This window comes from Triturus cristatus, chromosome 3_1 (genome assembly GCF_964204655.1).
Source record: "Triturus cristatus chromosome 3_1, aTriCri1.1, whole genome shotgun sequence".
Lineage (NCBI taxonomy): Eukaryota > Metazoa > Chordata > Amphibia > Caudata > Salamandridae > Triturus > Triturus cristatus.
Window position 1 is genome coordinate 920,995,672 of NC_140583.1, and position 25,822 is coordinate 921,021,493.

At 42.7% G+C, this 25,822-nt stretch overlaps 1 protein-coding gene across 5 annotated transcripts in view; it reads right to left on the minus strand.

The window, feature by feature from the left end:
- Nucleotides 1-25,822, minus strand: part of PKP4 (plakophilin 4) — a 693,496-nt gene that overhangs the window by 70,087 nt on the left and 597,587 nt on the right. For all 5 annotated transcript variants that reach the window (XM_085645508.1, XM_085645509.1, XM_085645506.1 and 2 more), the window contains one exon: nt 10,150-10,333. In XM_085645508.1, coding sequence (XP_085501634.1) covers nt 10,150-10,333 — 184 coding nt within the window. The remainder of the gene's footprint in view (nt 1-10,149; nt 10,334-25,822) is intronic.

Sequence of the window (25,822 nt, forward strand, 5' to 3'; positions counted from 1 at the left end):
GCGATGGGAGGAGGATATTGGAAGGGACATACCCGATAAAGCGTGGGCTGAACTGCTCGAGCGCCCTTGGAAGTGTTCTAGAAACGCCCGTTTCCAGCAGATCCAATTTTTTATTTTACACCGAGCTTATCTAACCTCAGCTAAGGTTCAATGCTACTTTCACACTACTATGGCGCCCTGCCCCCGCTGTCGTGCGGAGGGGGCTGATCTTTGCCATATGCTTTGGGGTTGCCCACAGATCAGGGCTTACTGGGAGGAGGTGTGGTCGTTGCTCTGTACCATCACAGGCAGGGAGTTCGAACTTGATATGGGCCCATGCTTGTTGCACTGGTTTCCCCACACCTCCAAGACAAAAATAACCAGTAAATTTATAGACCTAGGGTTGGTGCTAGCCAAACGGGAAATTACTGCTAATTGGAAGTCGCAGCGGGGACCGAGATTGAAGAAATGGAGGGCGGAATTTACCAGGTGGGCAGATTGTGAGACGGTCCTTCGGGTGCAGGCGGCTACCCGCGCTCATAGCGATAGGGCGCTGGATTTGGCCCGGGCCTGGGGCGCACTGACAGAACTTTTGAAGGCTGCCGGCTCTGAGACAGATGCGGCCTCAGAAATGGAGGAGGGGCAGGTCCTTCCTTCCCCTGGGTTGAGTTAGGAGTGCGGGGTAGAGTCGGACATTGTTGTATTTGGGTTGCCAGTGCTCCTGTGTTGGGAAAGCTTGTGGGGTAGAGTGGAAGAAGTGGGTGCCTTGTCATGTATCCACTCAATAAGTCATGCCGGAGGGGGGGAGGGAAGGGGATGGGGGGCGAGGGGAGGGTCATACTATAGGGTAGTAGCTAGGTTTTGGTTTACTGGTATCGATAGCAGCAAGGAGCCTTGTGAGTGAAGCATCCGTGAATTATACCTGAGCAAGCTGCCGGAAGGTGGACACTGGCTGGAGGAATTACAGGGGACTACTCCACAGGGTTGTAGGGGGAGCTATACCACTGTTAGTACAGATTAGAATTGACGGTACGAAGCTGTGCCTTGCTATGCCTCCTGTAAGTGCTGGGCTTTGATCGCATTGTTTGTATGAATGTTCTGAAAAGCAAATAAAAATACATTTCAAAAATAAATAAATAAATAAATAAATAAATAAATCCTAGCTGTGTATTTTACTGACAAAAGTACGGGAAAAGGTAAGAGGCATACACAATCACGTTTTAGATTGGCACATAGGGGTAAAGTACTCCATATAAAAATCTAGACTTGGCGGGAATCATTTTAATACCAAATTAAAATTTAAGAACTGTGAATAGCAAAGATAGTGCTACCAGATCAACATTCTCAGTGAAAGGTTGTACTAGTGAAATCAACTATATTATTGTTTCAGAGAACTGTTGATCAAAAAGTTGTAACGCACAACTTAAGTCTTCATTGCAGAAGGAGGAACACAACATTGATGTTAATGTTCCCTGAAGGTAAATAGATTTGTGCGGAGGACGAATTCAATTAGAGACAATAGATTCTGCTATGGTAACAAACCATGTGTCAAAATATTTATAGGTAATATTTATTTTACAATTAACTGACTTTGTGGTGAACGTGGTGCAGACTGCAGACATGGGTATTTTGGAGGAGCCTCCGTTTGGTTAAGATAGGGATTAGGTACAAATAAATAGATTATAGCTGTGATAAACAAACATATGGTGGTGCTAACAAGTTCTCTTCACCTAGCCTTCATGGACCTCACCATGGGCTTTGCCTACATTAACAGTGAAATGCTGAGGGGGGTCTTGCACTTGGTGGGAAAGGAGCCTTATATAGGTAACCTGCTGAGCCAAATGCATTTAAATCTTTTTGGTAGAATATAATACACCAGAAGAGACACATGCTTAAAAGCTTAAGCGTATACACTGGATGTCCCTTGCATCATGGCTCCCCTCCCAATTATGTAACATACTAAAAAACTGGGAGAAATACTTGAGGGAGGGAGAACCAGGCATTACCAGACTACAAGAAAGAAGAGCTAATCGTCATCAGTACCTCAATAAATGGTGTTTGGAGAGTTTGGACCGCAACACCATTTTTTTCAAGTCCCATATAAAGGTTAAAGTTCGAAAGAATGGATTAACAAGAAAGATACATATCAGGAACATAACACACAGAGTAAAAGCTTTCTCTTACTTGAAAAATCAATTTGACTCTCCATTAAATTGAGGTCATTTACTGGTTATTAAGAGACAGTTTGCCTAGATTCAGGAGCCAGTTTTTAGCTTTGACTCAAAATGAAGATATAAACGTTGGCATAAATGCTCTGTACAATACAAAATGCATGATTACTGGGACAGGGGTATGGGGACATGACTGTGGAGAACATAATTTGCAGGGGGCTGCTGGGCCAATCTCAATCCAGCCTCTTCATTTTGAGTATGAGGAAACAGGCAAGGATTATTTAATTAGCATTACTGTTGTGGGTATCCACAAGGTCTTATTCTTCCACATCTTTTATTCTGAAAACCTTTATGGAATGCCTTAATCTGGAGGACTATAAGAAGATTGAGCGAGTAAAGTGTATCAAAGACAAATGTGTAGATATGGGTCATTAAGAATGATCTAATACAAAGTTATAATATAGATGAAAGAGATAAGTTATCAATAACATGTTTTCGTAGGTGAATCCACAGATACAACAGGGAGCTCGGAAAGAGGTCAGATAGCGCATATTTTTCATTTAAATCTCTGTTTGTCAAAATATTTAATGTAATATGGATGCAGAATATATGATGTTACTTAGCAGACCATTACTTCGCAAGTTTTAACTACAATGTTTTTGCATCGCAAATACCATTACTACGCAATATTTAACTGCGTATGCTTTTAGTTCGCAAATACATTTAAAAGTACTAAATATGCATTTGTTTCGCAGTATATTACTAAGTATACAACTTCTATGCATTTTTGACTCTTTTACCCTTATCCTCATACACATTACCCAAACACCACTACACTACCCTAAAACACTAACCTACACAAACACCACAACACTACCCTAAACCCAAATACACTACTCTACACTACATAAACACAACCCTAAAACCTAAAAGACAACCCCCTGCATGACCCCAAAAACTACACTGCCCCACTTACCTCTCTACCCTCGTGGTCCCTCGCTTCACCGTGCTTCCTCTTTTCTCCTGCTTCAGGCGTCGTCATAGCTGCACGTCGTTGTTCGGAAACTGAAGCGCCTCCTTTTCCAATCAACGATGTGAATAGTCAGCAAAGTAATTGACTTTGCTAAGTAACGGTATATGCGATGTAGAAGCATGAGAACTTAAAGCATGCAAAGTAAAAGATTCTGCTAAGTAAAAAATGCATAGTAATGGGAAGTCGTAGTAGTGGCCGTGAAGTTATGGTAGATTATAGATGCAGGGCCCCTATAAAGGTCATCTATTGATGCAATATAGGATATCATATGATGATATTCTCAAAATGGTGGTGATTATCAAAGAATCGGATGCTTTTGCCTTTCTGAAAATGTCTTGGCTCAGTCACCCATAGCTGTGTTCTTTTTCTAATTATGAAGATACATAGCACAGATACTAAAGGAGGAAAATTCTTCATAGAAATAGGTATTATATACTGTAGACATACCTTATGCTACTGCCTTCTCATTTAGCATGACATGCTGTGTTTTTAGGTCTCACCTACGCAGCGCGCATGCGCTGCATAGGAGACCTTTAGCTGTCGTACAGCTCTTTTTCAAAGCACATACTTTTGCTTGTGGTAGCATAAAGCTTGCGGGAATGCGCGCCGGCACGCCACAAGCACGAGTATGTGCTTTAAAAAAGAGCAGGTTGCGCGCGCATGCACGCACCTTCGCCCTGCTTTTAAAAAAAATTCCTTTTAGAGCACGCGCTCACCACTCCCGGGCTTGTCTTTCTTGAAAGTGTTAGTTGGTAAATGCCATCTTTACCACTTTACATGTAATGTCATATCATGCAGACTTTCCCACTTTACAAGTATGTTCTTCCGTTTGCTTTTAAAACAGCATTCCTCTGATGTGAGCGAGCTAGGCTGGCCGACGTCTCTCTGTTGTCTCTTTTGCAACATTTATCCACCCCATCACGTTTTCCCTTTGTCGTGAGCTCAGCCTTGCATGATACAGCGCACGCAGTCTGCACTTATTGGCACCTGCCATCTAAACTGGTTACGTTACGTCTTCCTTGAAAACGACGCCGATTGACAGCAGCTATGCTAGTGTGTGAGGATCATTTTTACAAACACCGTGCACACTCTCAAAGAGCAAGCACACATCTGCAGGTCTGGGCTTCGCACATTCTCAATGCAGGAGTGGACTGAAGAATGTTCTGGCGAGATAGCATGGTTGGCGGTTAGCTTTGTTACGTCTAGTTTTAGTGACCGACCTCTTGTTTAGAGATCAGAAAATGACGTCTCTTTTCCGGGTGAATGTTTTTGTGTCTGTCCTAGGTGTGTGTTATTGAGTCTTTGCTAGTGAGAATTATGTAACAGAAAATGCAAAGTATTTGGCGAGGCGGTTCATTGCATAATGCTGCCACGTTTCTTCGGACTCAATATTTTTGAGATTGTTCCCCTAGGCGCTTTGCGGTCTGTGAAAACTTACGGCTGGTGCGAGATGGCCACATGGAGAAAAATCCGTCAGAGTGTTGGCCTGTGGCACTTTATTGAGATTACCACATCACATTGACCAGTCAAATGTTTCTACTATAATCTCCATAGCGTCTAGGAACAAGCAATAATACATGTTATTATCCTTTATAACTTTTTAAAATGTTGTTAATGGTTTAATTGTATCTTACATGAAATTATATGTAAATAGCACATGGTTGGTTTCTATGAAATTGATGATGATGATGTATAATGGAAGAACAGCACTTCCCTGTGTGTCTTCTGGAGACCATCAAGTGCCAGCAGATAGATCTGCATGCTCTAGAGTTGATCTGGCAAGATGGAGTGCTCCACAAAGACAAATGGTTTTTCCCAAAGAAGGGATATGTTGGTGTGTTATTCAATGGGGTGGGTGGCCTCAGTCATCTTAAAATATTATGTTTTAGGAACCATGTAAGATGAGCGACGTAACAGCTTAGGGTCCAGGAAGTTCCACAGACCACTCCACAGAGCTTGCCAGATTTACCTTGATGGTGGTAATACCTGGATTCAGATCAATATTTTTTCCGGAGATGTTGGAGTGTAAGCGAAGTGGGTAATGTTGAGAAAATGAGGATGGTTAAGCTTCTGTAACAAGTAGAGCAAGCATTGGCATGTTTCGCACATAATGCAGAAAATGTGTTGAATTTGATGATCTGCTCAACAGGGTCTAACTGAGTGATTTCTGAGTGGGGGTTATGTAGTTGTTTCTCTTCTAGTTAAAGCAGCAGAAGACTGGCAGGGATAAAATGTCAGAAACTATATCCTTAACTGTGGGAATTGTGAAGGAGTCTGGGGAAAAACAGGTAAAGAAGAAACTGCCCAGAGAAAGAGAAGGACGGAGAGAGCAGTAATTGAAGGAGACCAAAATCAAATTAAACACTTACAAGTATGTTCTTTATAAAAAGGAGACTGAATTCAGAAAGGTTTGGGCTGGTTATCTTTCCAATGAGGTTAGCTGAAACTTTCATTTCTTACATCTTTCACTTGGATGTATCACTTGGAATAAATATTGGATTTTTCTACAAAGCACACCAATCAAAGCATTAAAAAAAATTATCAACTTATTTCATTTTCCAAATTACAGTCCCACTGACGTAAACTCATTTCATAGACAATGGGAGCAATAAGCTAAATTGCTAGATATCGTATTATGTCTTTTCATTATCCTTTAGCATTGATGGGTAATACCCTTTAGTAATATTGTGGGCATAATTAGGATTTTGGCCATTTCATGGTTACTGTGGGACAATTTTATACACATCTTGAGCCAAATCAGGATTGTTTCTTATTTCTTCTCCCTATTTCTCCTTGCCAACTCAGAAAAGTCTCTGAAGTCTGCCACTTTTTCAGAATGTTTGCTTGTGTGCTCAGTGACTCAGGCACTTTTTGCAGACCAAAGGCTTCTGCTGAAAGTATGCAACTGTAATTGAATAGATGATGATGCAGTGCTTTAATGTGTGACAAATCCCTATGATCGAATTCAGAGGGTGTGTTTAACCTACAAGAATAGTGTTTAAAATGGGATGAATCATTCACTGTGTGCACTCTACATTATTAAGTAGCATAAATGTCTTTTTTTAAAGTGGGTACAACAATTTGTACTGAATTTTGCCTTTCAATGGCAACTTTGACTCCTAGGTTATGCTATCGCATAAACTCCATTCACACATTAGCACTCACAGCAGCTATTAATATTTCCAGGTTGTGCTTGTTTTTAGACACACATGATTCAGGGATGGTGGGAATCTGGCTCTGTATATACTCTACCAAAATAAGGTATAATGTGCTCAGAGTCCAGTGGATCCCCAAAGGCTTTACAGAGGCACAAGTGGGTAATACTAATGCTCTCTTTTGTGGTAGTGTGGGCGAGCAGTTAGGCTTATCAGAGGGCAGTGCAAAGCATTTGTTGTACACATTCAGGCAAGAAATGATTACACACACTCAATAATTAAATCCGAGACCAATGTTTTGTAAAAATATTACTTTTAGTATATTTAATTTACAGAACCAAAGATACTTTGTTGCATGTAAATACGTTTTGCAATATCAATTACTTTCAATGTAAAAAGTGGACATTTTTCAACAATACGGTGTTATCCTATGGAAGGAAACACAATCAGCAATATGCAGGTAAGTAAGTGATTTACAATACTGAGTTTCTAGACAAAGAATCAGTACCAGGTAAGGTTCAGGTTAGTGACAAAATTGCACCACCAGCGGCACTGGGACGGCCGGGTGTAGAGGTCAAGCGAGGGATCTGGTGCGAATGTTATCCAATGGAGAAAGGGGTAAATCGAAGTGGTACTACTTACAGGTAAGTAGCATGGTTTTGTAACCCAGTCTCTGAAGGTTAAGGTAAGCACAGGGGGGGGGAGGGCACAAGGCTGCACCAAAATTACACCCTCAGCGGCACAGGGGCGGTCAGGTCTAGAGTGCCAACACAGAATAGGGCACCCAATGCAACCAATCTCAAACTTGGAAAAAGGCTGCAGGCTCAGGCCAAGAGGCCGATCGAAGGAAACCTACAGCTGATCAGGTAAGATGGGATGTGTTGGGGTGTCAGGACACCATTGGTTGATCCCCCCCAAGGCCCAGGGCCTCCGGGTGCAGGGGGTGTCCTTCAGCGTCTGAAATCAGCATACTGGTGCAGGTCGCAGTTGGGGGTGGGGTCATTGTGCAGAGAGTCCGTCTGCGGTCAACCTATGGTGGACACTTGCTCTAAATCGCTGTTGAACCTTTGATGAACTGGTGGACCACTGGAACTCTGGCTGTGAGAGTCTGGTGCAGAGGTAGTTGGCTTCGCGGTTCCGCATGCAGAGCACTATGTCTTTAAAGTTGGTTTTCTTCAGGACAGGTCCATTATCCACGGGAGATTAGAAGTCTTATTAGAAGGCAGGCAGCCCTCCCAGGGCTCTGGAGATCGCTTCACTGCGAGACGAGTTGATCTTCTGGAAATTGAAGTTTGGGAAAAGCACTGCTAAACAACCTGTTAAAAAGCCCATCTTTCAGTAGAGGGATTAGATGTAGTACAACACCTTACTCAGCCTTATCATTCACATCCACACACAAGGGTCTTTGAGGGCTGCAGGCAGGCCAGTAGGGCTGGGGCCAAGTCAGTTGACGGCTTTAGTCTACGCTGCTGCACAGCTCCTCTTTGTCTTCTTCTTCGTAGGTAATCTGAGGATTAAGGTTCAGGGGTACCCCTAAATACTCAATTTAGGGGCGTTACAGAGGTTAGACGGTAGTAGCCATAGGGCTATGTACCTTTAGGGTGCCTACACCCTTTGTATGTCCCCTCCCTCTGGGGAGGGGGCATACACCTAACCCTATTGGCTAGAATCCTCTAAAACAATATAGAGGATTTTCAAAGGAGGGGTTCACTTCAGCTCAGGGCACCTTAGATGTGGCCCTGGCTGAGAGGGGACTCACCTCTACTTCTTACAAATTTTCCCACTGACCTTCCTGCTAAATGTGAGGCTTGGTCAGAAGGTGGGCATCTCCACTAGCTGGAGAGGCCCTGGTCAGCATGACAAAGGGCAGGAAGCCTTTGAGGCTCACTGCCTTTCAACACTGTTCCTGCTTGGGGGTAAGTGTGAGGCACCTCCACCCAAGGCAGGTTTTGTTTCTGACCCACAACGGCAAAAGGCTCCCACCTCAGGGTGTCAGAAACATGTCTAGAGGAGGCAGGCTGGTGCAGGCCAGTGAGGCACACACTAATGCGTTAATATGTTTTCAAGGAGCATCTCTGAGGTGCCCTGTGAGTGCATTTATTAATTAATCCAGCACTGGCATCAGTATGGGCTCATTAATCGGAGATGTTTGGTACCAAACATCTTGGAATTCGGTGAAGCCATCATGGATCTGTGGAACTCGTAGTGACAAGCTCCCAGCCCATGTCCTCAGTATGGCTTCAATGTGCACTTATAATGTCTAAGAATGGACTTGGACACTATAAGGGCATATCTGTTCATGCAGTTATGCCCTCACATGAGGTATAGTGCACCCTGCCTTAGGTCTGTAAGGCCTGCTGTAGGGGTGACTTGCCCATGCCTCTTGCAGTGCTGGTAGGCCTGGCACACGGGGATGTGTGGCAGGTAGACTCCTCACTTTTATCTACACAACAACATGCAGGCTGCAGTGACAGTGTGCATGTGTTTGGTGAGAGGTTTCTAAGGATGGCACAATACATGCTTCAGCCCTTGGAGACCCTCTCTGGTCACAATGCCCTTGGTACCACTGGTACCTTTTACAAGAGACGTATATGTGGGCCAGAGGTGTGCCAACTGTGGAAACAAAAGTACAGTTTTGGGAAAGAACACAGATACTGGGAGCCTAGTTAGAAGGAACCCAGGGCACATTCAGTCAAAGATGCATCAGAGTCAGTCAAAAAGTGGGGGGTAACCATGCCAAAAGGGGTACTTTCCTACACATGGTTACTAAGTTCCTTGGTATGAAGTCTCAAGTGATTACTCTTACAATGATCTTTGGGGACAGAATGCAAAGCAGGTCAATATTTTGGTAACAAAATTTCCACAATATGCAATCACGTTTCTTTGAATCTTCCAATAGTTCATCAATTGGACAACTGTCGCAATGGAGGCCATCGTACGAGAAATGACCTGGACTTATGGACCTATTTAAAAGTGGCTACTGAAATGTCTGTGCAGTAAAATCGCTATGGGTGTAGCCCTTTCTGCAACAGGTTTTACTTAATGGCCTCTCACTAGCACGGTTTGTGGGCTCAATGTGCAATAAGTGTTTTGTAAATTACAACATGTGCCTTGTTCAGCTACACTGTATGACTGCAGTCAGTTTGGGCAGGGTTGGGATGCAGTCAAGAGTAAAAGGCTTAATTACATGGAGTTTACCATCCCCTGAGCTGCTTGGCGGCACCATGTCATCAGAAGCAACAGGAATTTCTTCCATCTGTCTGTACAAATGCTTTGGGGGTTAATAAGCAGGTAAAGTGCCACTGTCACTACTTTAGAAAGGACTTTACAGTACAGGCCATTTCCTTGCTGCTGCCTAGGGACATCTGAATAACCTTCCTATTTACTATTAGAAGAAATCTATAGAGGTTCGAAAGTTAGCCTTGAGTCTAAAGAAGATATCTGTTGCGACAACTGGCTAAGGCATGAGATAGGAATTAGTAAAAGAAGTAAGATAAAACAGAAGCCTCAGAGCAGAACATGGGATAAAAATTCCTATGAGAAGGTTGGACAGTTTAACGGCACTACCTTCTGAAACTGTGACATATTTTATAGACAATCCTTTGTCATTTCAACATCCATTTCATTCTCCCCACATCTCCAAGTATTTTTGTTCGTTCACTGCCCGTTTGATTTTCAGATGGCCAAACTGTCAGTCAGAGCTTTTGACCTAGAAGTCACAATTAAAATGTGAAAAATAAGTAAAAGCCCAGAATTTAAAATGTATTCCTACTTTTGTAAACCTTATTTCTGTTTATGAAAATAATTGTACCTCATGCATCCAGTGGTGTTGCGTAGCACTGAGGAAGACTGGAACTTGGTTTTGTTATCATCATCAAACGAAGAATTATTCCATCCAGAATGGGGAATTATCACAGTGTTTGTAAGAGTCGATAGCGCATCACGAATGATTGTCATTTTTACTGCATCACACGACGATAGATTCCAAATAACACCTAGAAATATAATTGCAACAAATTATTTTCATATTTTTAAATTCGCATAAAATAGGAATTTATGATACTGCTTTCATAACAATATATTTAAAAGATATGTGAGAAATTCATTGTAATAAACATGAACCCAAACATAAGCTAGAAACGGACACAGTATAAACAACCTCTTCATTTAATGTATGTGTGCAAGGCATGTACAACGAAAAGCTAAATTAAAGGTACTCGCAAGGAGCTCTTCCCTATACCAAAACTAGTCACAGACTGAAATAGAACATTCTTAAATTTGATGAGAATTTTAAGTGAAAAGGCGAAATAACACTAAGAGAAAATGAGTTCTGGGTGGCTTGTTAGAAACCCAATTAGAAATGCAATAAATGTCAAAACACACTTATGTGGTTTCGTTTTGATTTTTAGATAACATATTTACTTATTTCAAGGCAGCTCACCATCCCAGGCAATAATGCGATTTTCTAAGATCGTCTCCAGGATAAAAAAAATATGCATAAAAATAAGTGGTCTGAACTCTGACTGAACTGCAGAACAATGGCCAACTATAATCTCATATCAAATCAATTTCGATACAGATGTTAATCAAACTTCCCAACCTTGTCTTCTGCTATTAAAACTAGGAAGTTCAAGCAACAAATGAAATTGTGAAAGCAACAGAGATTCTCAAGAATAAATCATTTTATAGAGCAGACCATTACAGTGGTTGCTAGTTCGTATATTCTAATTTTGTTAAGACCACCCTGACCTCTCTCCCGTGCCTTCTTATTACCTTATATTCCCCTCTTGTGCCACCAAGATCATATCCAGGTCACAAAGAAAAGAAAATGTAACCAGCACAGTTTAACAATATTACAGTCTCCAAGTTTCATTTGCAAACTAATAAGTTCTACCACAAACGCTCTACACATTAACAAGGCGGTGCATGAGATCGTAGGCGGAGTAGTGGTTGCAAAGATTGGTGGTGAAGGGGGCTGTACGAGCGGAACAATACGATGACAGTATATATATATTTATATATATCATGATATAAAGTGAACATACAGTGAAAACATTGCACTATGGGAAACAAAAAAATTCAGATATTTTATATACAGCATAACATGCAGTTGTCTGAGATCAGAGACAAAGGAGATGGAGAGAACATCTGAGATAGCACGGATAGGGTGGTGCATCCACCATGGTACCCAACAATTTTATGTTTGGTCTTAAAGGAAGGAGAACTGAAAGGCCAGATGGGAGAACTAAAACACAGGGAGAGAGGACTTAAGAGCCCCAAGGAGGGCATTGCAATGCCGTGGTGTTGGCAATTTATACCACCTAAACTTATAACGGGCACAGGATGACATGAGGACGGGAAAGTGGTTAAGATACGCAACCGGCAGTACTTTTGCAGCAGAGGATTCTGTGGGGTGCAGGGGAGTACTATATGTGTATTGCCTTTAAGTTCAAGCAGTTTAAAGAAGTCAAAGCGTTTAGCTGATAGTTTGCTGAAAAGGTGCTAGCACGGAAGAGTGTGTCAGTCTGGAGAGGTTAAAGAGTGAACGTAGGAAGTTGAGGAGTTTCAGCAGACAAGGACAGTACTAACAATAGTTGACATAGTTCTTTACAAGCATACTAATTATGTATTTTGCCAATTGATGAGGCTGAATCTAATGATTATGTTTTGAACTTGTTAGTTGAAACATGGTAGCAATAGGAGTAGAGTTAATGAAAGCATCTGGCCACATACAGTCACAGCAACTAATGCTGAACTAGAACTTGTCAGACTGGCCTTGAGAAATCAGATAATACAAAATCCAATACAATCCGCCTATTTCCCAACGAACCATAACTCTGCCGACTACATTCCCAGCTGTCTACCTAGAGACCACTGCCAAGCAGGCTGCCCAGCTAATTAAACATTGTGAAATGTAATTAGTCTGAGATACTTCGAAACATACGACATTTTTATCATCAGAAACACTACCAAAAATTGGTAAAGGGAGACTAACCCAAGGCTTAACCCTTGCTGCCACATCTTACAGCAGTATAGTGGTGAGCCCTTCCCAGCATGCATCTATCGCCAAAAATCAAACTGCATCAACTATCCACTCGAGTGGAAACTCAACATAAATCTACGCTGCATTCTTTAAGCCAATGAAAGGAACAAAGACAATCATTTATAGATATACCGGAACCCTTTCAAAAGCCTCATTTCGCTTGGCAATGGGTAGGATACTAACATCGAGGCCGTTCATGAACTCGAATGGCCGCTCTAGGTGGGGAATAGTAGGAGACTCGCCACTTATGCATACTGTAGCAGCAAATGATAAAAATGTTATTCATAAAATGTTAAAAGTAAATTACTAAACCCATTCTGTCAAAAACCGGGAAACAAAATCACCACCCCATCCTGAAGTCACCCATCTTTTCAGAGGTCGTAGTCCCTACGTAGGTCAGCAGTCAACATATCGCTTCGATGGAGACAGGTGAGCTAAGTTGGTGCAGGGCTGTGAACAACTTATTCAGGCTTTGCTGAGTAACTCGCCCTCGAATAATTCAGATTGACAACGCCACCATGTACGTCACCAGTCTATTTGCACTATTTATGAAAGCATTTAAATCAGTGAGAATGACGAGGGCCAGAGGCCAATGTGACAGATAATTAAAGTTTGGTCTTTTTTGAGGAGAAGCGTGATTAAAGCTTTTCAGGTTGAATTAGGTGATTTAAATTACCTTGTGATATAAATACTTAATTGAGGGTGTGAACAAGACCTAAGTATTCCTCATAAAATTAGAATTGGCTTAATTTAGCAAATACCTCAGTGAGTCATGAATCCACACCACCTTAAATTGATTGAGATTAAATTCTAGCTTTGCATTCACTGTAGCAGGCTTGTGCAATATACGATCTGCCAGTGAATCATTTCGTTTTAGGTCATCTCCAGCTGATGATACATCTGCTAATAGAGTTTCCTCAGCGTCGATACTAATAAGACGGCTCTGTTCATTTAGAAAGTATTATTTTCTTTAGAAGTTTAAAGGTAAATTATTTATTTGACAAACATCAATCAACTAAGCAGCATGTACACATCCGACAAACAGGACTTCCACCATTGCTTCTTTCAACTAGAACTCATACTACAAGTGCACTGCAACACGCAGGGGCCAGAATTAATATTTAAGAAAGAAAAGGGGGAAAAAAAGGTGCCCTAGTCATTCTCAACTGTTTCCCACGAAATAAAAAGAGACTTTTAGGCACAAACAAAATAAAAATTAATGTTACCCAAGACTAGAATAATATAAGTTTGCGTGAATCGTGGTAAACACACTTTCCACTCCCACATTGTGCATGAGGCGGAAGTCTCAGAATCAGAATAGTTTTTGCTCTAAGACAGTTACCCATCCTGCAGTTAAGTTCAAAGAGTATTATCCCTCTAGAAGTTTCCTGGTATATGGTAGCACGGCAGAGGAGAGGGAGTAGGCTTTTGTAAGCAACGCTAGGTCTTCCTAGGAGTGGTACTTACGAGAATAGAGGCGTGTTTTGATAAACCACCTACAAGGGACCCCTAGAATTCCCTCTGTAGGCGTCAAAGCACGTGTGTTGGTTACATGGGTGATATTCACTGCTTTTAGCCATGGGGTTGTGGCTCTCTCCTGGGCTATGCTTCCCCTGCTTGCATTTTCTATGTCCTATCCTTCCATGCTGATCCTGCAGTTGTTATGGTAACCACTGTTGGTATGGCCACTTGTCCCCCTTCTACCTCCTCTTTAACATGCTCATTACTGGACAGCAACCTTCTTCATTCAACTCTGCTAAAGAAGTAATTACAATTCCTGTATCCCACTGTTACAAAGGATATGTAATAACTGAAACAGAGACAACATTCTTAATCTTTCGCAGTCCGTGCTTATTTAACAGGCTTCATTAAAGAGATCAGTTCTTTTTGTTTCCTGAACTGCTTCAGTTTTTTTCTTTTTACTTGTTTTTATTAGTAATGTTGCACAAAAACACAACCCGCTGAGTGCCATACATATAAATGGCGAGCCATCTGTTTGCTAACATAGGAGATCTTGGCTGAACATTTATGGCAGCGACTGGCTACGGATCTCGTCATGTGCGAAAGTAGTTTATTCTCTAGGGCTCGGCTGTCAGGTGTCCAGAGGGGTAGCTTGGGGTGGAGTTGAGGGCCAATCAATTCTATCCTCCCTCTGTGTTTACCTTTGTGTGTGTGGGGGTGAGAGGGGGGGTACTGACATTATCTGAACCCTGCACGGGTTGAGTAGTATCTGGTGTCCCCGCTGTTCCTTCTCCATCTTCAGGCTGGCCAGCAATTGAGTGGAGCACCTCTAGCATATGCCCCCATTAGTCCAAATCTCGCTCTGCATTCTCATCCTTATGTACCCTTTTCAGGCAACATTCTTCAGCCAATCCCCATTCTGGCATCTGCTTCAGTTTTTAATATAAAAATAAAAAAAGATTTCCAGAAAGCAACCAGGGTGTTTACATCATGCACGACTGGAGGCCCCTAAAAGTAAGGTTGCCAGCCTTCAGGTGTATATGGCCATCCCTTGATGTATTCATTGCTTTGTTTATATCATCTGATATCAGAAGCCCTCTAGTAATGAGCTACCCTGTCTTTAGTTCTATGACCTTAACTTGGGAAAAAAGTGCTTTCGTAAAGACTGAGGTAAGGTTAATGAGGGTTGCTGAACTAGGCAAGCAATTTTACCTTCATAAATAGACTAGGGTTTTGCCTCATCTAAGGAAATCTGAATACAGCAGCCCAATAATTCTTGATTGTAAAAAGCAAAAAAAATGTCAAGAACAATTGCATAAGGAGAGACCCACACAAAGTGGAGCGCAATTGGAAAAAAAACATAACCGCTCCTCCTCAATTTTCTCACAACGGTTCTATGAAGTCTGCAGCTCTGAACATATCTAACAATTCAAACATTTAGGGCATGATCAGTTACCCCTTTAAACATGCAATAATTAGGGCTCCCTGTTTTCCGTTTTTACGGATTTTGACAGATAAATACAGACAGAAAACAATGTGTTTTCTGTCTGCATTTATTTTTAAATGCGGATAAATAAAGACAATGGTGCTCCTTTTAAGTGTCTTTGATGAATTATAGGTCAGCAGCTGAGCATATGGGCAGCATGGGAAATTAAAAAACAGGAGGAAATTTCTTTAAATAACGGCATATGTCAACATACATTTATGGCATAATGCTAGTATTTACCAGTGGAGATATTGTTATGTAATATTTGAGAGCTCAAATAGCTAAAACACGACCAACATCAAAGTATGAGTGCACGTCTATCAGTTAAATAAATATGGAAATTTACAGTTTTTCAACTTCATTTATACGCAAAACACAAAATAAATATGGAAAAATACAGATAAAAGGGCCCAAAAATAAATATGGATAAATACAGACGGAAATGTGAAAAAAAAAAGTACCATAAAACCGGGAGCCCTAGCAATAATACACATGACTGCCAACATGTTATTGGCAGCCTCATACCTTTAAAAATGTAAAAGCACCCCCAGTTTGATCCTGCAGCAGGAAAAGGGAGGGTCTGAATTTTAAGTTCAATTGAAGCCTTTCCCTCCTTTTTTCACACCTGCACTACATGAATGACAAAAGGTGTTATTAAAGGCTCACCACAGATTGCCTCGCAGGTACTTGGATTTCAATCACTAAAAACACAGCACTGTTTTCACTATGATGTTTGTCTGAGTTCCCTATGGGCTCAGTAAATACTCCTGTTGAACAGAGTGGCACCTCCCCTACCCCTTCCTGTCATCAATCCAGGCCCAGCAGGAAAGACCGCCCTACAGTTTGACATCCTCGGTGTACAGTAACCGTCCAATTTCCTCGTAAATAAAGACCATGCTACACAAAGCTGTGGATGTACTGTGGGGTGGGGCGGGTCTTGGGTTCCAGGAAGTAGCATCAGGAATTCCATAATATCTTCAGTCCAGGGTCGGACTGGGAAGGCAGGCATGGGGCCGATGCCCGTAGCCCACGGCTCAAGGCCAGATGTGGACCCGTTTTTAGGTCTCGGCCGGATGTAAGCAGCGCATGCACTGCTCTCGTCATACGAGGGCTCTTGGAATCGATACGATTCCAGAAGCCGTGTCACAGCTCCGCCTTCAGCTTTCATTTGTGCGCGTCGTTTGACATCACGAATTATGCCAAAGGCAGTGCAATGATTGCACCGAAGGCATGTCAATCCCTCCTTGTTGCCACCCGGTCTCCTTTTAGCCATGCCTAGCAGGATTGGATCTCTCACTTGCGGCGTTACACACTCTCCTTTATTAGCTTGGATGCCCTATATCTTTCGCACAACGCCGATAGCGCCTCGAAGCAGCAATACTGCAGCAGCAATGGCTATGTAAAACAAGGATTTTATTGCGATGTACTTGGATGTTGGCATTTAAGGTCCTATTAAAGTGTAAACCATTTTTCAAATGTGAGCGTGTTTTCTTGTTGGTTAAAGGTGCACATTTTCGGAAGCGCAGTCTGTTGCAGAATGGCGTGAGAGGTCACTCGGGACGCTAACAAGGCTTGTCTCTGTTTACCTGTGCGTTGGCCCAGTCTTGAAAGGCAGCCATTGTAAACGCATGCTAGGATAGATAATCCCTTGGGTGGGGCCCCTCGCATGTCAGGGCCCCTCCCTGCCACACCCAGCCAAGAGAGAAAGACAGAGAGATTTGTTAATAGTGCACCCTCCGGGGCTGGGTCAGAGTCAAGATTTCACCATGCATATTTTGTGATTTTTGTACACTTCACAAACGCTGGTAAGTACTACCCTATGCTTTAAAAAAATGTAGTGCCTCGTGCATGTGTTATCAGTAGCGGCCGCCCGGGTCCCGCAGATTTGCATTTGTTGAAGTTGGCACTGGCCAACAGGTGCGGCTTCGCAGCGCTACAAGTGCAGATCGCAGAGTTTCAGCAGCTGTTGGTCGGGAAGATTTTCTTCTGGTTTCGGCTGACTTATCTGGGGATTTTTGTAAAGATGTGAGAAGTCGTACAACACTTCGGGGGTGAAGATAAGCTTGAACCCCAAATAAAATGATATAAAGGCATGTCTTTCATTGTAACTAAAGTTTTCTGTTTCCATTGTTACTAATTATTAACCATAAATACGGATGTAAGACCATCAGCTTCTTGACTGCATTTATTTATGAAAACGAAAATTAAAAACAGAAAGTTGATCTACTTTTTTGACCGTCAGTGCTGCCAATCACAACTCGTCGTCTGTGCAGATGACACCCCGGAGAGTTTAAGAAATAAGTATTTCTTACAACGCGGCTGTAGCTGCGGGTGTGTGGGGAAATCAAACTGGGGTGTTTTATGTGAGTATCGTTTCTTTCTATGTGTGCATATAGCGTTGCTGCTACAGACAGACAGTCGAGGGCAATTCCAAGTTTATTGGTGACATAAATATGGAATATGCCAGTTTCAACTCCATGTTTTCAAAGCGTAATATATAGTAAATATCGATAAATACAGATACACTGAACACAGAAGTGGCAAAAAAAAAAACATAAAACATTGAGACCTAATTCTAATAATGCGGCAAGAAAGAATCTTGTGTGTGTATCAAGACTCGACTGGAAATGAGGGCACAAAGCTACCAGGTCCAAATAAACTTTGTGCCAGATGTTGACCGCATTTTTCCATCTGATCACCGACTGCCTAAAAATGGAGATTGAGTTGAGACATGCAAATCCTCTTTGCGCAGTTTACTAACTCAGTTGTGAAGATTTATGCGAGTGACTGTCAAACACCAGGAGTGAATACCTTATATGGTCATATTCAACGAGTGGTGAACCTGCATGATTATATCCTGTGATTAACTAGCATATCCGGAGAATGAAACAACTATACGATCTTACACCACATGTGAAACCCTGCATAATTGTATCTACATTGTATGTTCATAAAGAAAATGCATAATCTCGCCACATGAATGATGAACCTGTGTTCTTGTGCCCCAGGAGTGCTGAATCTGCATATTCATAGCTTGGGTGTGATGAACCTGTTTAGTAGTATCCCAAGAGTGATGAGTTCTAATGTTTGAATCCTGGGAGTTGTATACCATTGCAACATTGTACACACAAACCTCTTGCAACACAGGGATGCATTTAAAATCAAAAGGCCTCATTCACAAGGTTTTGGCGCAGGGCATCACAGTAAGGAATCTTACTGCGCTGCCCTGCATCAAAAGAAAAGGGCAGGAATGCACTGTATCTATGAGATACAGCACATTCCTGTCCTTTTCCACTGCGCTGGTGCACAATGGGCTGCAATGAGGCAACGCAGGCACTCTTGCGCCATGGTGCAAGTGTGTCTGTGCTGCAGGGATCATTGTTTTTGTGGGGGAAGGGACACCTTAATACACAAAAACAATCAGGCATTTTCCTCCTTCTATGTGTGCTGTAAAATGCAGCATACATTCAAACAAGCATTAAAAATGCAATAGGTCTCGCCTTTCATTAAGTTAAAGCCATTTGCTTTGCTATAAAATACCATTAACAAAACAATTGGATTTAACTTAATCAAAGGTGAGACCTATTGCATTTTCAATGCTTGTTTAATTCTGAGCTGCAGCCGCCTCCCCTCAACCTAGTACAGACTGTCTATCAGCCCATTGTCATTCTGTCTGCCCACCCACTGCCACATACAGACTGACAACAGGCCAGCCGCATTAGTCACAGCATGAGCTGCGCCTCCTCTTGTCCGGCCTTAGGGCAGGACAAGGGAGGTTGCGTCTCAAGAGATGCTGCTTCTGCGCAGAAAAGTTCATGCTCACCGCGCAAGGGGAAGTGGTGGGGGGCATTATGCTTTTGTCCAGGGGTGCAGCTAGCATTCCTGCAGCCTGTTCATTGCACTGGGTCTGGGTAATAGCCTTCCCATGTAATGGCTGCTTTTACATCTTTAGCCGCTGTGCAAACCCGTTCAAGCCGACCTTTTAAATAAATAAGGAGGAATGCAAGTGGCAGTACTGCAGAAACTGATCATGCGACGGATTAGTAGGAAGGCATACCCTAAAAACAGAGGGTTTTCATTTTATTGTATTATGAGGTTGAGCGAGGGCAAAGCGGTGTCCATGGACCTAAACACGAGCTTCAGTAGACCTGCGGATGAAATGCAGTGAAATAAGAGAGTTTTAATTCCTATCCAATTTCACAGGCCCTACAGGCTATAAAAGTCTTTATTTACCAAAATGTTCTCACAGAATTAGCCCTCTAATACTAACCGAGTAATGATTCATGAAAAGCCGCAACCTGCAATTGTGGGACACTTTTTAGAAAGGGGGGTGGGTCAGGCCCATTTTTTGTTCCCGATCAGATTCCTCTTCAGTTCATGCTGAGCAAAACAGCTCTGGTCCTTCTACCACCAGGTAAGACAATATATTATGAGGTAAACTTAAAAGCAGAATAGATTTGAACCACCGGCGGCTCCTCCATAATGGCGAAGGAGCATCTCCCCCCCCAGCCCGCAGAGGCAGACTAAAAATAAAATGATCATTTTATTTTTCGCCCGTCCGAGTCTTGTGAGTGGGGCCACAGCACTAAAGCAGAGAGAGGGGGGAGTGTTGGGAACTGCTATCAGTGCGCATGACCGTTAGGCCAGCTGTCTTATGACCCAGCTGCCTTGGTGGGTGGAGAGAGATAAGCAAGCACAGGCTCCCAGCTCCTGATGAAGCGCAAAACCACTGCACTCCGCCCAATCCCGACGCTGCTCTTATGGTGAGAGCAGAATCACGATTGGCTGCAGGGGTGTCTGGGAGCCTGTGCCCAGAGGAGCAGAAGAGAGGAGAAGAGCGCCAACCATCAGACCAGTGTCTTTTTTTTGTTTGTTACTGCCCCCTGCGCTGCCCCACCAGAACAACATAAATGGCTATTAGATTAGAACTTTTATACTATAACAAATAGCTTAAGTTTTGAATACAAAACATTCCTACCTATGTGTACAAGAATCTCAGTGTTCTCAGAGTAGACACCTTGGCCCACTTCTTCAAAATGTCAAACCAAGGTAGCCCTGTCTATTCTGATCAGCACGCTGCACTGTGATCATTTACAGCTCAGTGGCATTTTCTAGGAGGCTTACCAAATGGCAGAATCCCTTCCATTGCCCTGGGTGATCAGCTAGCAGTACCGTAAATGCAAATATTGGCCCTTGAGTAGTTCATATCCCTCCCTCTTGGTACTGAAAAATGAGGCTGTTTGGTACTTGTCTAGAGGGCCATTTATTTATTTAACATTCATAGCATTTTCATGAGAAAAGGTTAACATACCATCTTTATTGCTACACTGGACAACAGGTGAGACATGGTTACCATACAGACAAAAGAACATTTATAGTATAGATAAATTGTGTCATCACCATTCCGATCATTTGCTGAGAGCCATGCATCTAAATCATTTCTATTATATATAATATATGAATGTATATATTTTCACTGAAAAAAACCAGCCAGGCCCTGCTTCCAACAACCCACAGGCAGCCAACCTCATGCTACACACACCGATTGGCCCGTGCGCAGCGGAGCGTTGGCCACAACTTCGCCTGCCGCCAAGCCCTGTGGCTAAACCCCAAGCACGCTATTAACTCCACACCAATCACAGCCTTTAGCGTGCTTGAATAGGGTTGGCTTTCGGGCTTGGGTACCGGGTTTCACAACCTCAAGAATCCCTGCCAGGCTTATGACCATCTTCGAAATGTATTTGGAGGCTTCTGGGCTTAAAGTCAACTGAAAGAAATCAACTTGAGGGATGTGCACGCGCCACCAATGCATGAATGGGACAGAGGAATGGCCTCCTGCGCAGCGATGGAAAAGCTGGTGTACAAGGCACGTGGGGTCTCTCAGAAGTACGACTGTATTTGGAGTACATGGACTAGATTTAAGAAACAATGGGCTGTGACTGTGGACAGGTGATGAAAGGCTCTTACCCACTTGATGGGAGTGCGACTGCACTGGCTGTTGGACTGGAGACAGCGTACATCTACTTTGATGTGTGTAACTCTGCTTGCAACAAGTGTCAAGATAGATGTCTTTACGCTGGCCCCTGCACCTGAACTTGGTTGCAGTCTGGTTTTCTTGCTTAAGCAAAAATAATAAAATGTTTTAATAAACTAAAACAAACAACAACAAAAAAGAGAGGCATATTTTTGAATCCTTCATTAGAGGATTTCTTACCCTTAGGACCTGATGTGGCTGCTCCTTAGTACATCCAAGTCACCTCTTGGCTGTTTTTTTGCGTCAGATATCAAGCGTTCCCTTGTAACTTGGCGCAACAACATGCAGCTTTCTCTGGAACCGCATATTCAGAGATGTCTAGCTTTACCTATTCCAGAATGAGGGCTTATCTTCTCTGGACTACTTTAACCAGTCGCTTCAGGCTCGGTTAGTGTTGCTTGCAACGTTTCACCCAAGTTGTTCTAGTAGGTTTGTCAGTGCGAGATCAGATTCTCTGTCAGGCCTCCTTACAACAGCTATTACATCAGTGAATCAGGGATGTCTCCATCTCACAGTGTGGATTCCAGCTACTGACCGAAGCAAGTCACCTGGGCACCGATCGACACAATCATTTAGGTTTCTCCTTTGACTCTGTCGCTATCTATCCTTCTAATTAATCTTTGGGTGCCCTACCAAGTGCCACTATGTTGTTCTACTATAGAGATCCAGAGTAGAACTCTTGGGGCCCTAGCACCAATCTCTTCCCTTTGACCACTTCCAGGACCACAGACTTGGCACTTCATGTGTGCATCAGCCTGCAGTGGTCCCCTGGGCCCAAGGTGGTTTTTATTTCATCAAGAAGGAAGGAATACTGGGTCCAGTGCTTCGCCAAAGGTTGGGTTGGCCAAAAATCACATGCTCGGTAAAGATCCTCTGAGCACTCCCACATGCTGTGCTCAGCAAGGACTACTACGCACAAGCCCAAGCACACCACTCATTGCCCGGGGCTACTGGGCATGGTCTCGGGCTGTACCCAGCTGGGGCAGGAGTATCGAGCATACACAGTGGGTATAACTTGAGTAGAAAAGCTTAAAATGATCATCACGATAAAGCTGATTTACACGTCAACAGAAGCATTGTTAAACGCAGAGGACATGCATCAGCTAACAGGTAGTACAGAATTCCTTATCTCAAAACAAAACGTGTTGAGCCTTTAATTTAAGGCGCAGTATGTTTAGAACTATTGAAAATGAGATCTTAGCTATGTGCTACTGAGCGATCTTGCCTATGTCATATCCTACGGAGTCTGTGCCAATACGAGATGTGACTGAACACTGAAATTATTACATTAAAAACCACTGTAAACAGACTACTTAAAACATCCCTCGTGTGGACACTGGTTAGAAGGTCACCAGGCTTGGCTGGAAGCGCCCCAAGGAAGCCGCAATGAGTTGAAACTGTTGCAGTAAAACAAGCTGGCCTACAATCATTTATTAATATTTTCCCGCTCAAACGCGAAACAAAACTTAATTGAAATTCTAAACTAATGTCTACTAGCTCACGTGGCACACTAACAGCGTGTCCAACAAACATTGGCAAATGAAAGCATGCCAAACAGCCTCGATGACAAATATTTCGGCATCTATTTTTACGATCTGAAGGCTTCTGGTTGTGGATAACCGAGTTGCTCTGTTCCTTTATTGCTTTACTTTTAGTCGGAAAGCATATCCACAAAGCTTTCTGGTATGCCACATCTGCAAAGCACCACCCCATACTACATCTGCACGTGAAGTATTACCGCAAAGGACACTGTTTTGGGCTAAATTAATGTAAACATAAACAGACTTCCAACAGATTTTTTTTTAAATAAATAAGCTGCAAATTAAAATCCACCGAACAATATAAGACTTCTCTATAGATGACAGTTTCCCATAGACTCCAGTAGGAATATGTACAATATGCAAATACATTAAAGCGCTTGAATACTAAAATAAACTGACAGCAGTCGTGGAGTCAATTTTCAAACTAACAGCTCGCTAAATTAAAGGCATATCTTCACCCCGAAGGAGGAAGGGGTATGATACTTTAGTACTAAGAGGAGAGGTGATACAGAGGGAAGAGTGATGCAAGGATAGGCGATTGAAAGCAGGAGAAAGGAAAACGGATTCAGATTAGCCCGAACCCAAGAAGGTCACACAGAGGAAAGTGAGAAGCAAGGATAGATAGGCGAGTGGAAGCAGGAGAAAGGGAACTGAAGTTGAGATAGCCCGAGCCCAAGATGGTCACCGATAGTCTTTTGAGATCACTGCTTTTTAGGTCAAGCCTGGGCAGCACATGAGCTGGTCTTTGAGGCATGTTGTATTCAGGTAGGAACTTGAAGCTCCGCCCACGCTCCGTCCATATTTTTTATCAGCTTATGTCATTGTCCACTGTAAAATGTGGCTGTTCATTGGTCAATAGCCTTAGTAGTCCCTTCTTAGTGCTGCCTTGTCTCATTTTGTAACTTCTCATCGCAACACCCCGTTACGTGTGTTGTTGCTTGGTAGGCTTTAATTACAGCCTCCAAGCACTATTTTCTCAAATCGCTTTGTCCTGCCTGCTGTTGCATGCTGGACACGCCCTCTCCTAACGCTTTTTAAAAATGTTATATCACAAACGCATTTGCAATGCAATAGGTCTCACATTTGAGAGAGTTTAAGCTATTGGCATTGTAAATGACAATGCCTTTTATCTGTTTTAAAAACAACACATAAATGAAAGGCAATGTCATTTACACTGCCAATAACTCAAACTCTCGTAAATGCTAGACCTATTGTATTGCAAATGCTTGTTTGATCTTGCAAGACTTCAGGGTGTCCATCTTGAGATCAGGCATCCATGATAGGGTAAGGTTCACACGAGTCTTGGTAAAAAGCATGAGCAAAAATTGTAGCCATGAAAAATTACCAAAACAACTGCATTTTCTACATGATACATGGATGAAATAATGAACAGATAGTCACAGAAAGTGACTGAGTGTACTTTTCATATGTGAAAAAAGTCCCTCATGCTTTGCAATGGAAGCACTTCCTAAGAAGCAGACTGAGACTAACTTGCCAATAGAATGACTGATCTTAAAACATCTTGTGGGTGAATCCAAGAGGTGATGGATGCAGTCTCAAAGCAATGGCTGGTGGAGGATGGCACAAACTGGATAAGTGTTAAAGGGGGCTACCCCAAAGCCCACTTTATATATAATTTAAACAATGGGTCATGCAGGCAGCTTCACTGCCAGGCCTACCATAAAATATGTGCACCTGATGTTCATAGGATTTTGGAAACAAACTGGTGATACTGAACTTGCTATGGACTTCTGAGAAGCTTGACGAAAAGCGAAAAAGATATCAGCAATAAGAGAAAATGAATTGGTGAAAAATGTGAAAATACAACAGAAAAAGCTGAGTGGGGAATCAAAATGAGAAGCATGCTTAAGAAATCATAAGAAACCTACTGGAGGGTAACCACTATCAGCTTCTGCAACCCATATACGTTGTTTGCTGGAGAGATTCAGCACTTTGATATTTGCTCTATACTTAATATTGTATCCATATTTCGAGACTACTCCAAATGGAGGATTCCTCATATTACTGCGTTTAGCAGATTGCACATTCTTAACTCCTAGATAATACAGCTGAATAGCTCAAATTATTACAATATCGCCAAGTATCCCAAGTGCTTTTAAAGTCAAAATCCCGAAGGGATAGTCCATGGACGGACACAGTCCGTAACAAGCAATCAAACAACCATGTTGAAGATACTGATGAAACATAGAAACGCAGCCATGGAAAACACAAAAGTAGTACGGTTCCACAAGAAATGTATCACTAATGAAACGTGACGATTTAAAGTAAATTTAAAAAAACAACTCACAATTATGAATATTTGAGATTATGGGCACAGAAAGTTCTGGGAGGAAACTTGTCCAGATATAAGATGGTGGAAAAGGCACAAATGCCCTCAGAGAGCAAGATCTACGTTAAATGTTAGAGCTCAGACCTGGGCACGTCACAAACAACCGGAGGTCGCATCTGACATAGGGAGCACTGTCCCAGTTATTGTGTTTGGCGCACTTGTGACAGGGTGCACCAGGCGTATACAGGGACAGGGCGCTCTATTACAGGAAATGCACTCCCCCCAGGGAAGATGCAAACGTTTGCATCAGTGAAAGACACAGCGGCTATATGAAGCAGTCGCTCAGTCTTTAAAAGTTAGGGCGACACCCAACCTGCACTTCAAAGGGAGGCAGAGAACCCACTGCAGGTGGGCGCAGTGAGCGGAAGGACCTATCTGCAGGGGGATGTACAGGGTGTCGATGGGGCCCATTTTGCCCCGTTCAAGAGGACGCCTTTCGGGGGAGCACTGACTGTGTACTATTTCTTTTTGGCACACAATCAGTGCGCCGTCAGATGGCCAGGTGCAGCAGAGTGTATTATGTGATCAATACAAAATGCACAAAAGTGCAAATTAGAATTTAAAGATTT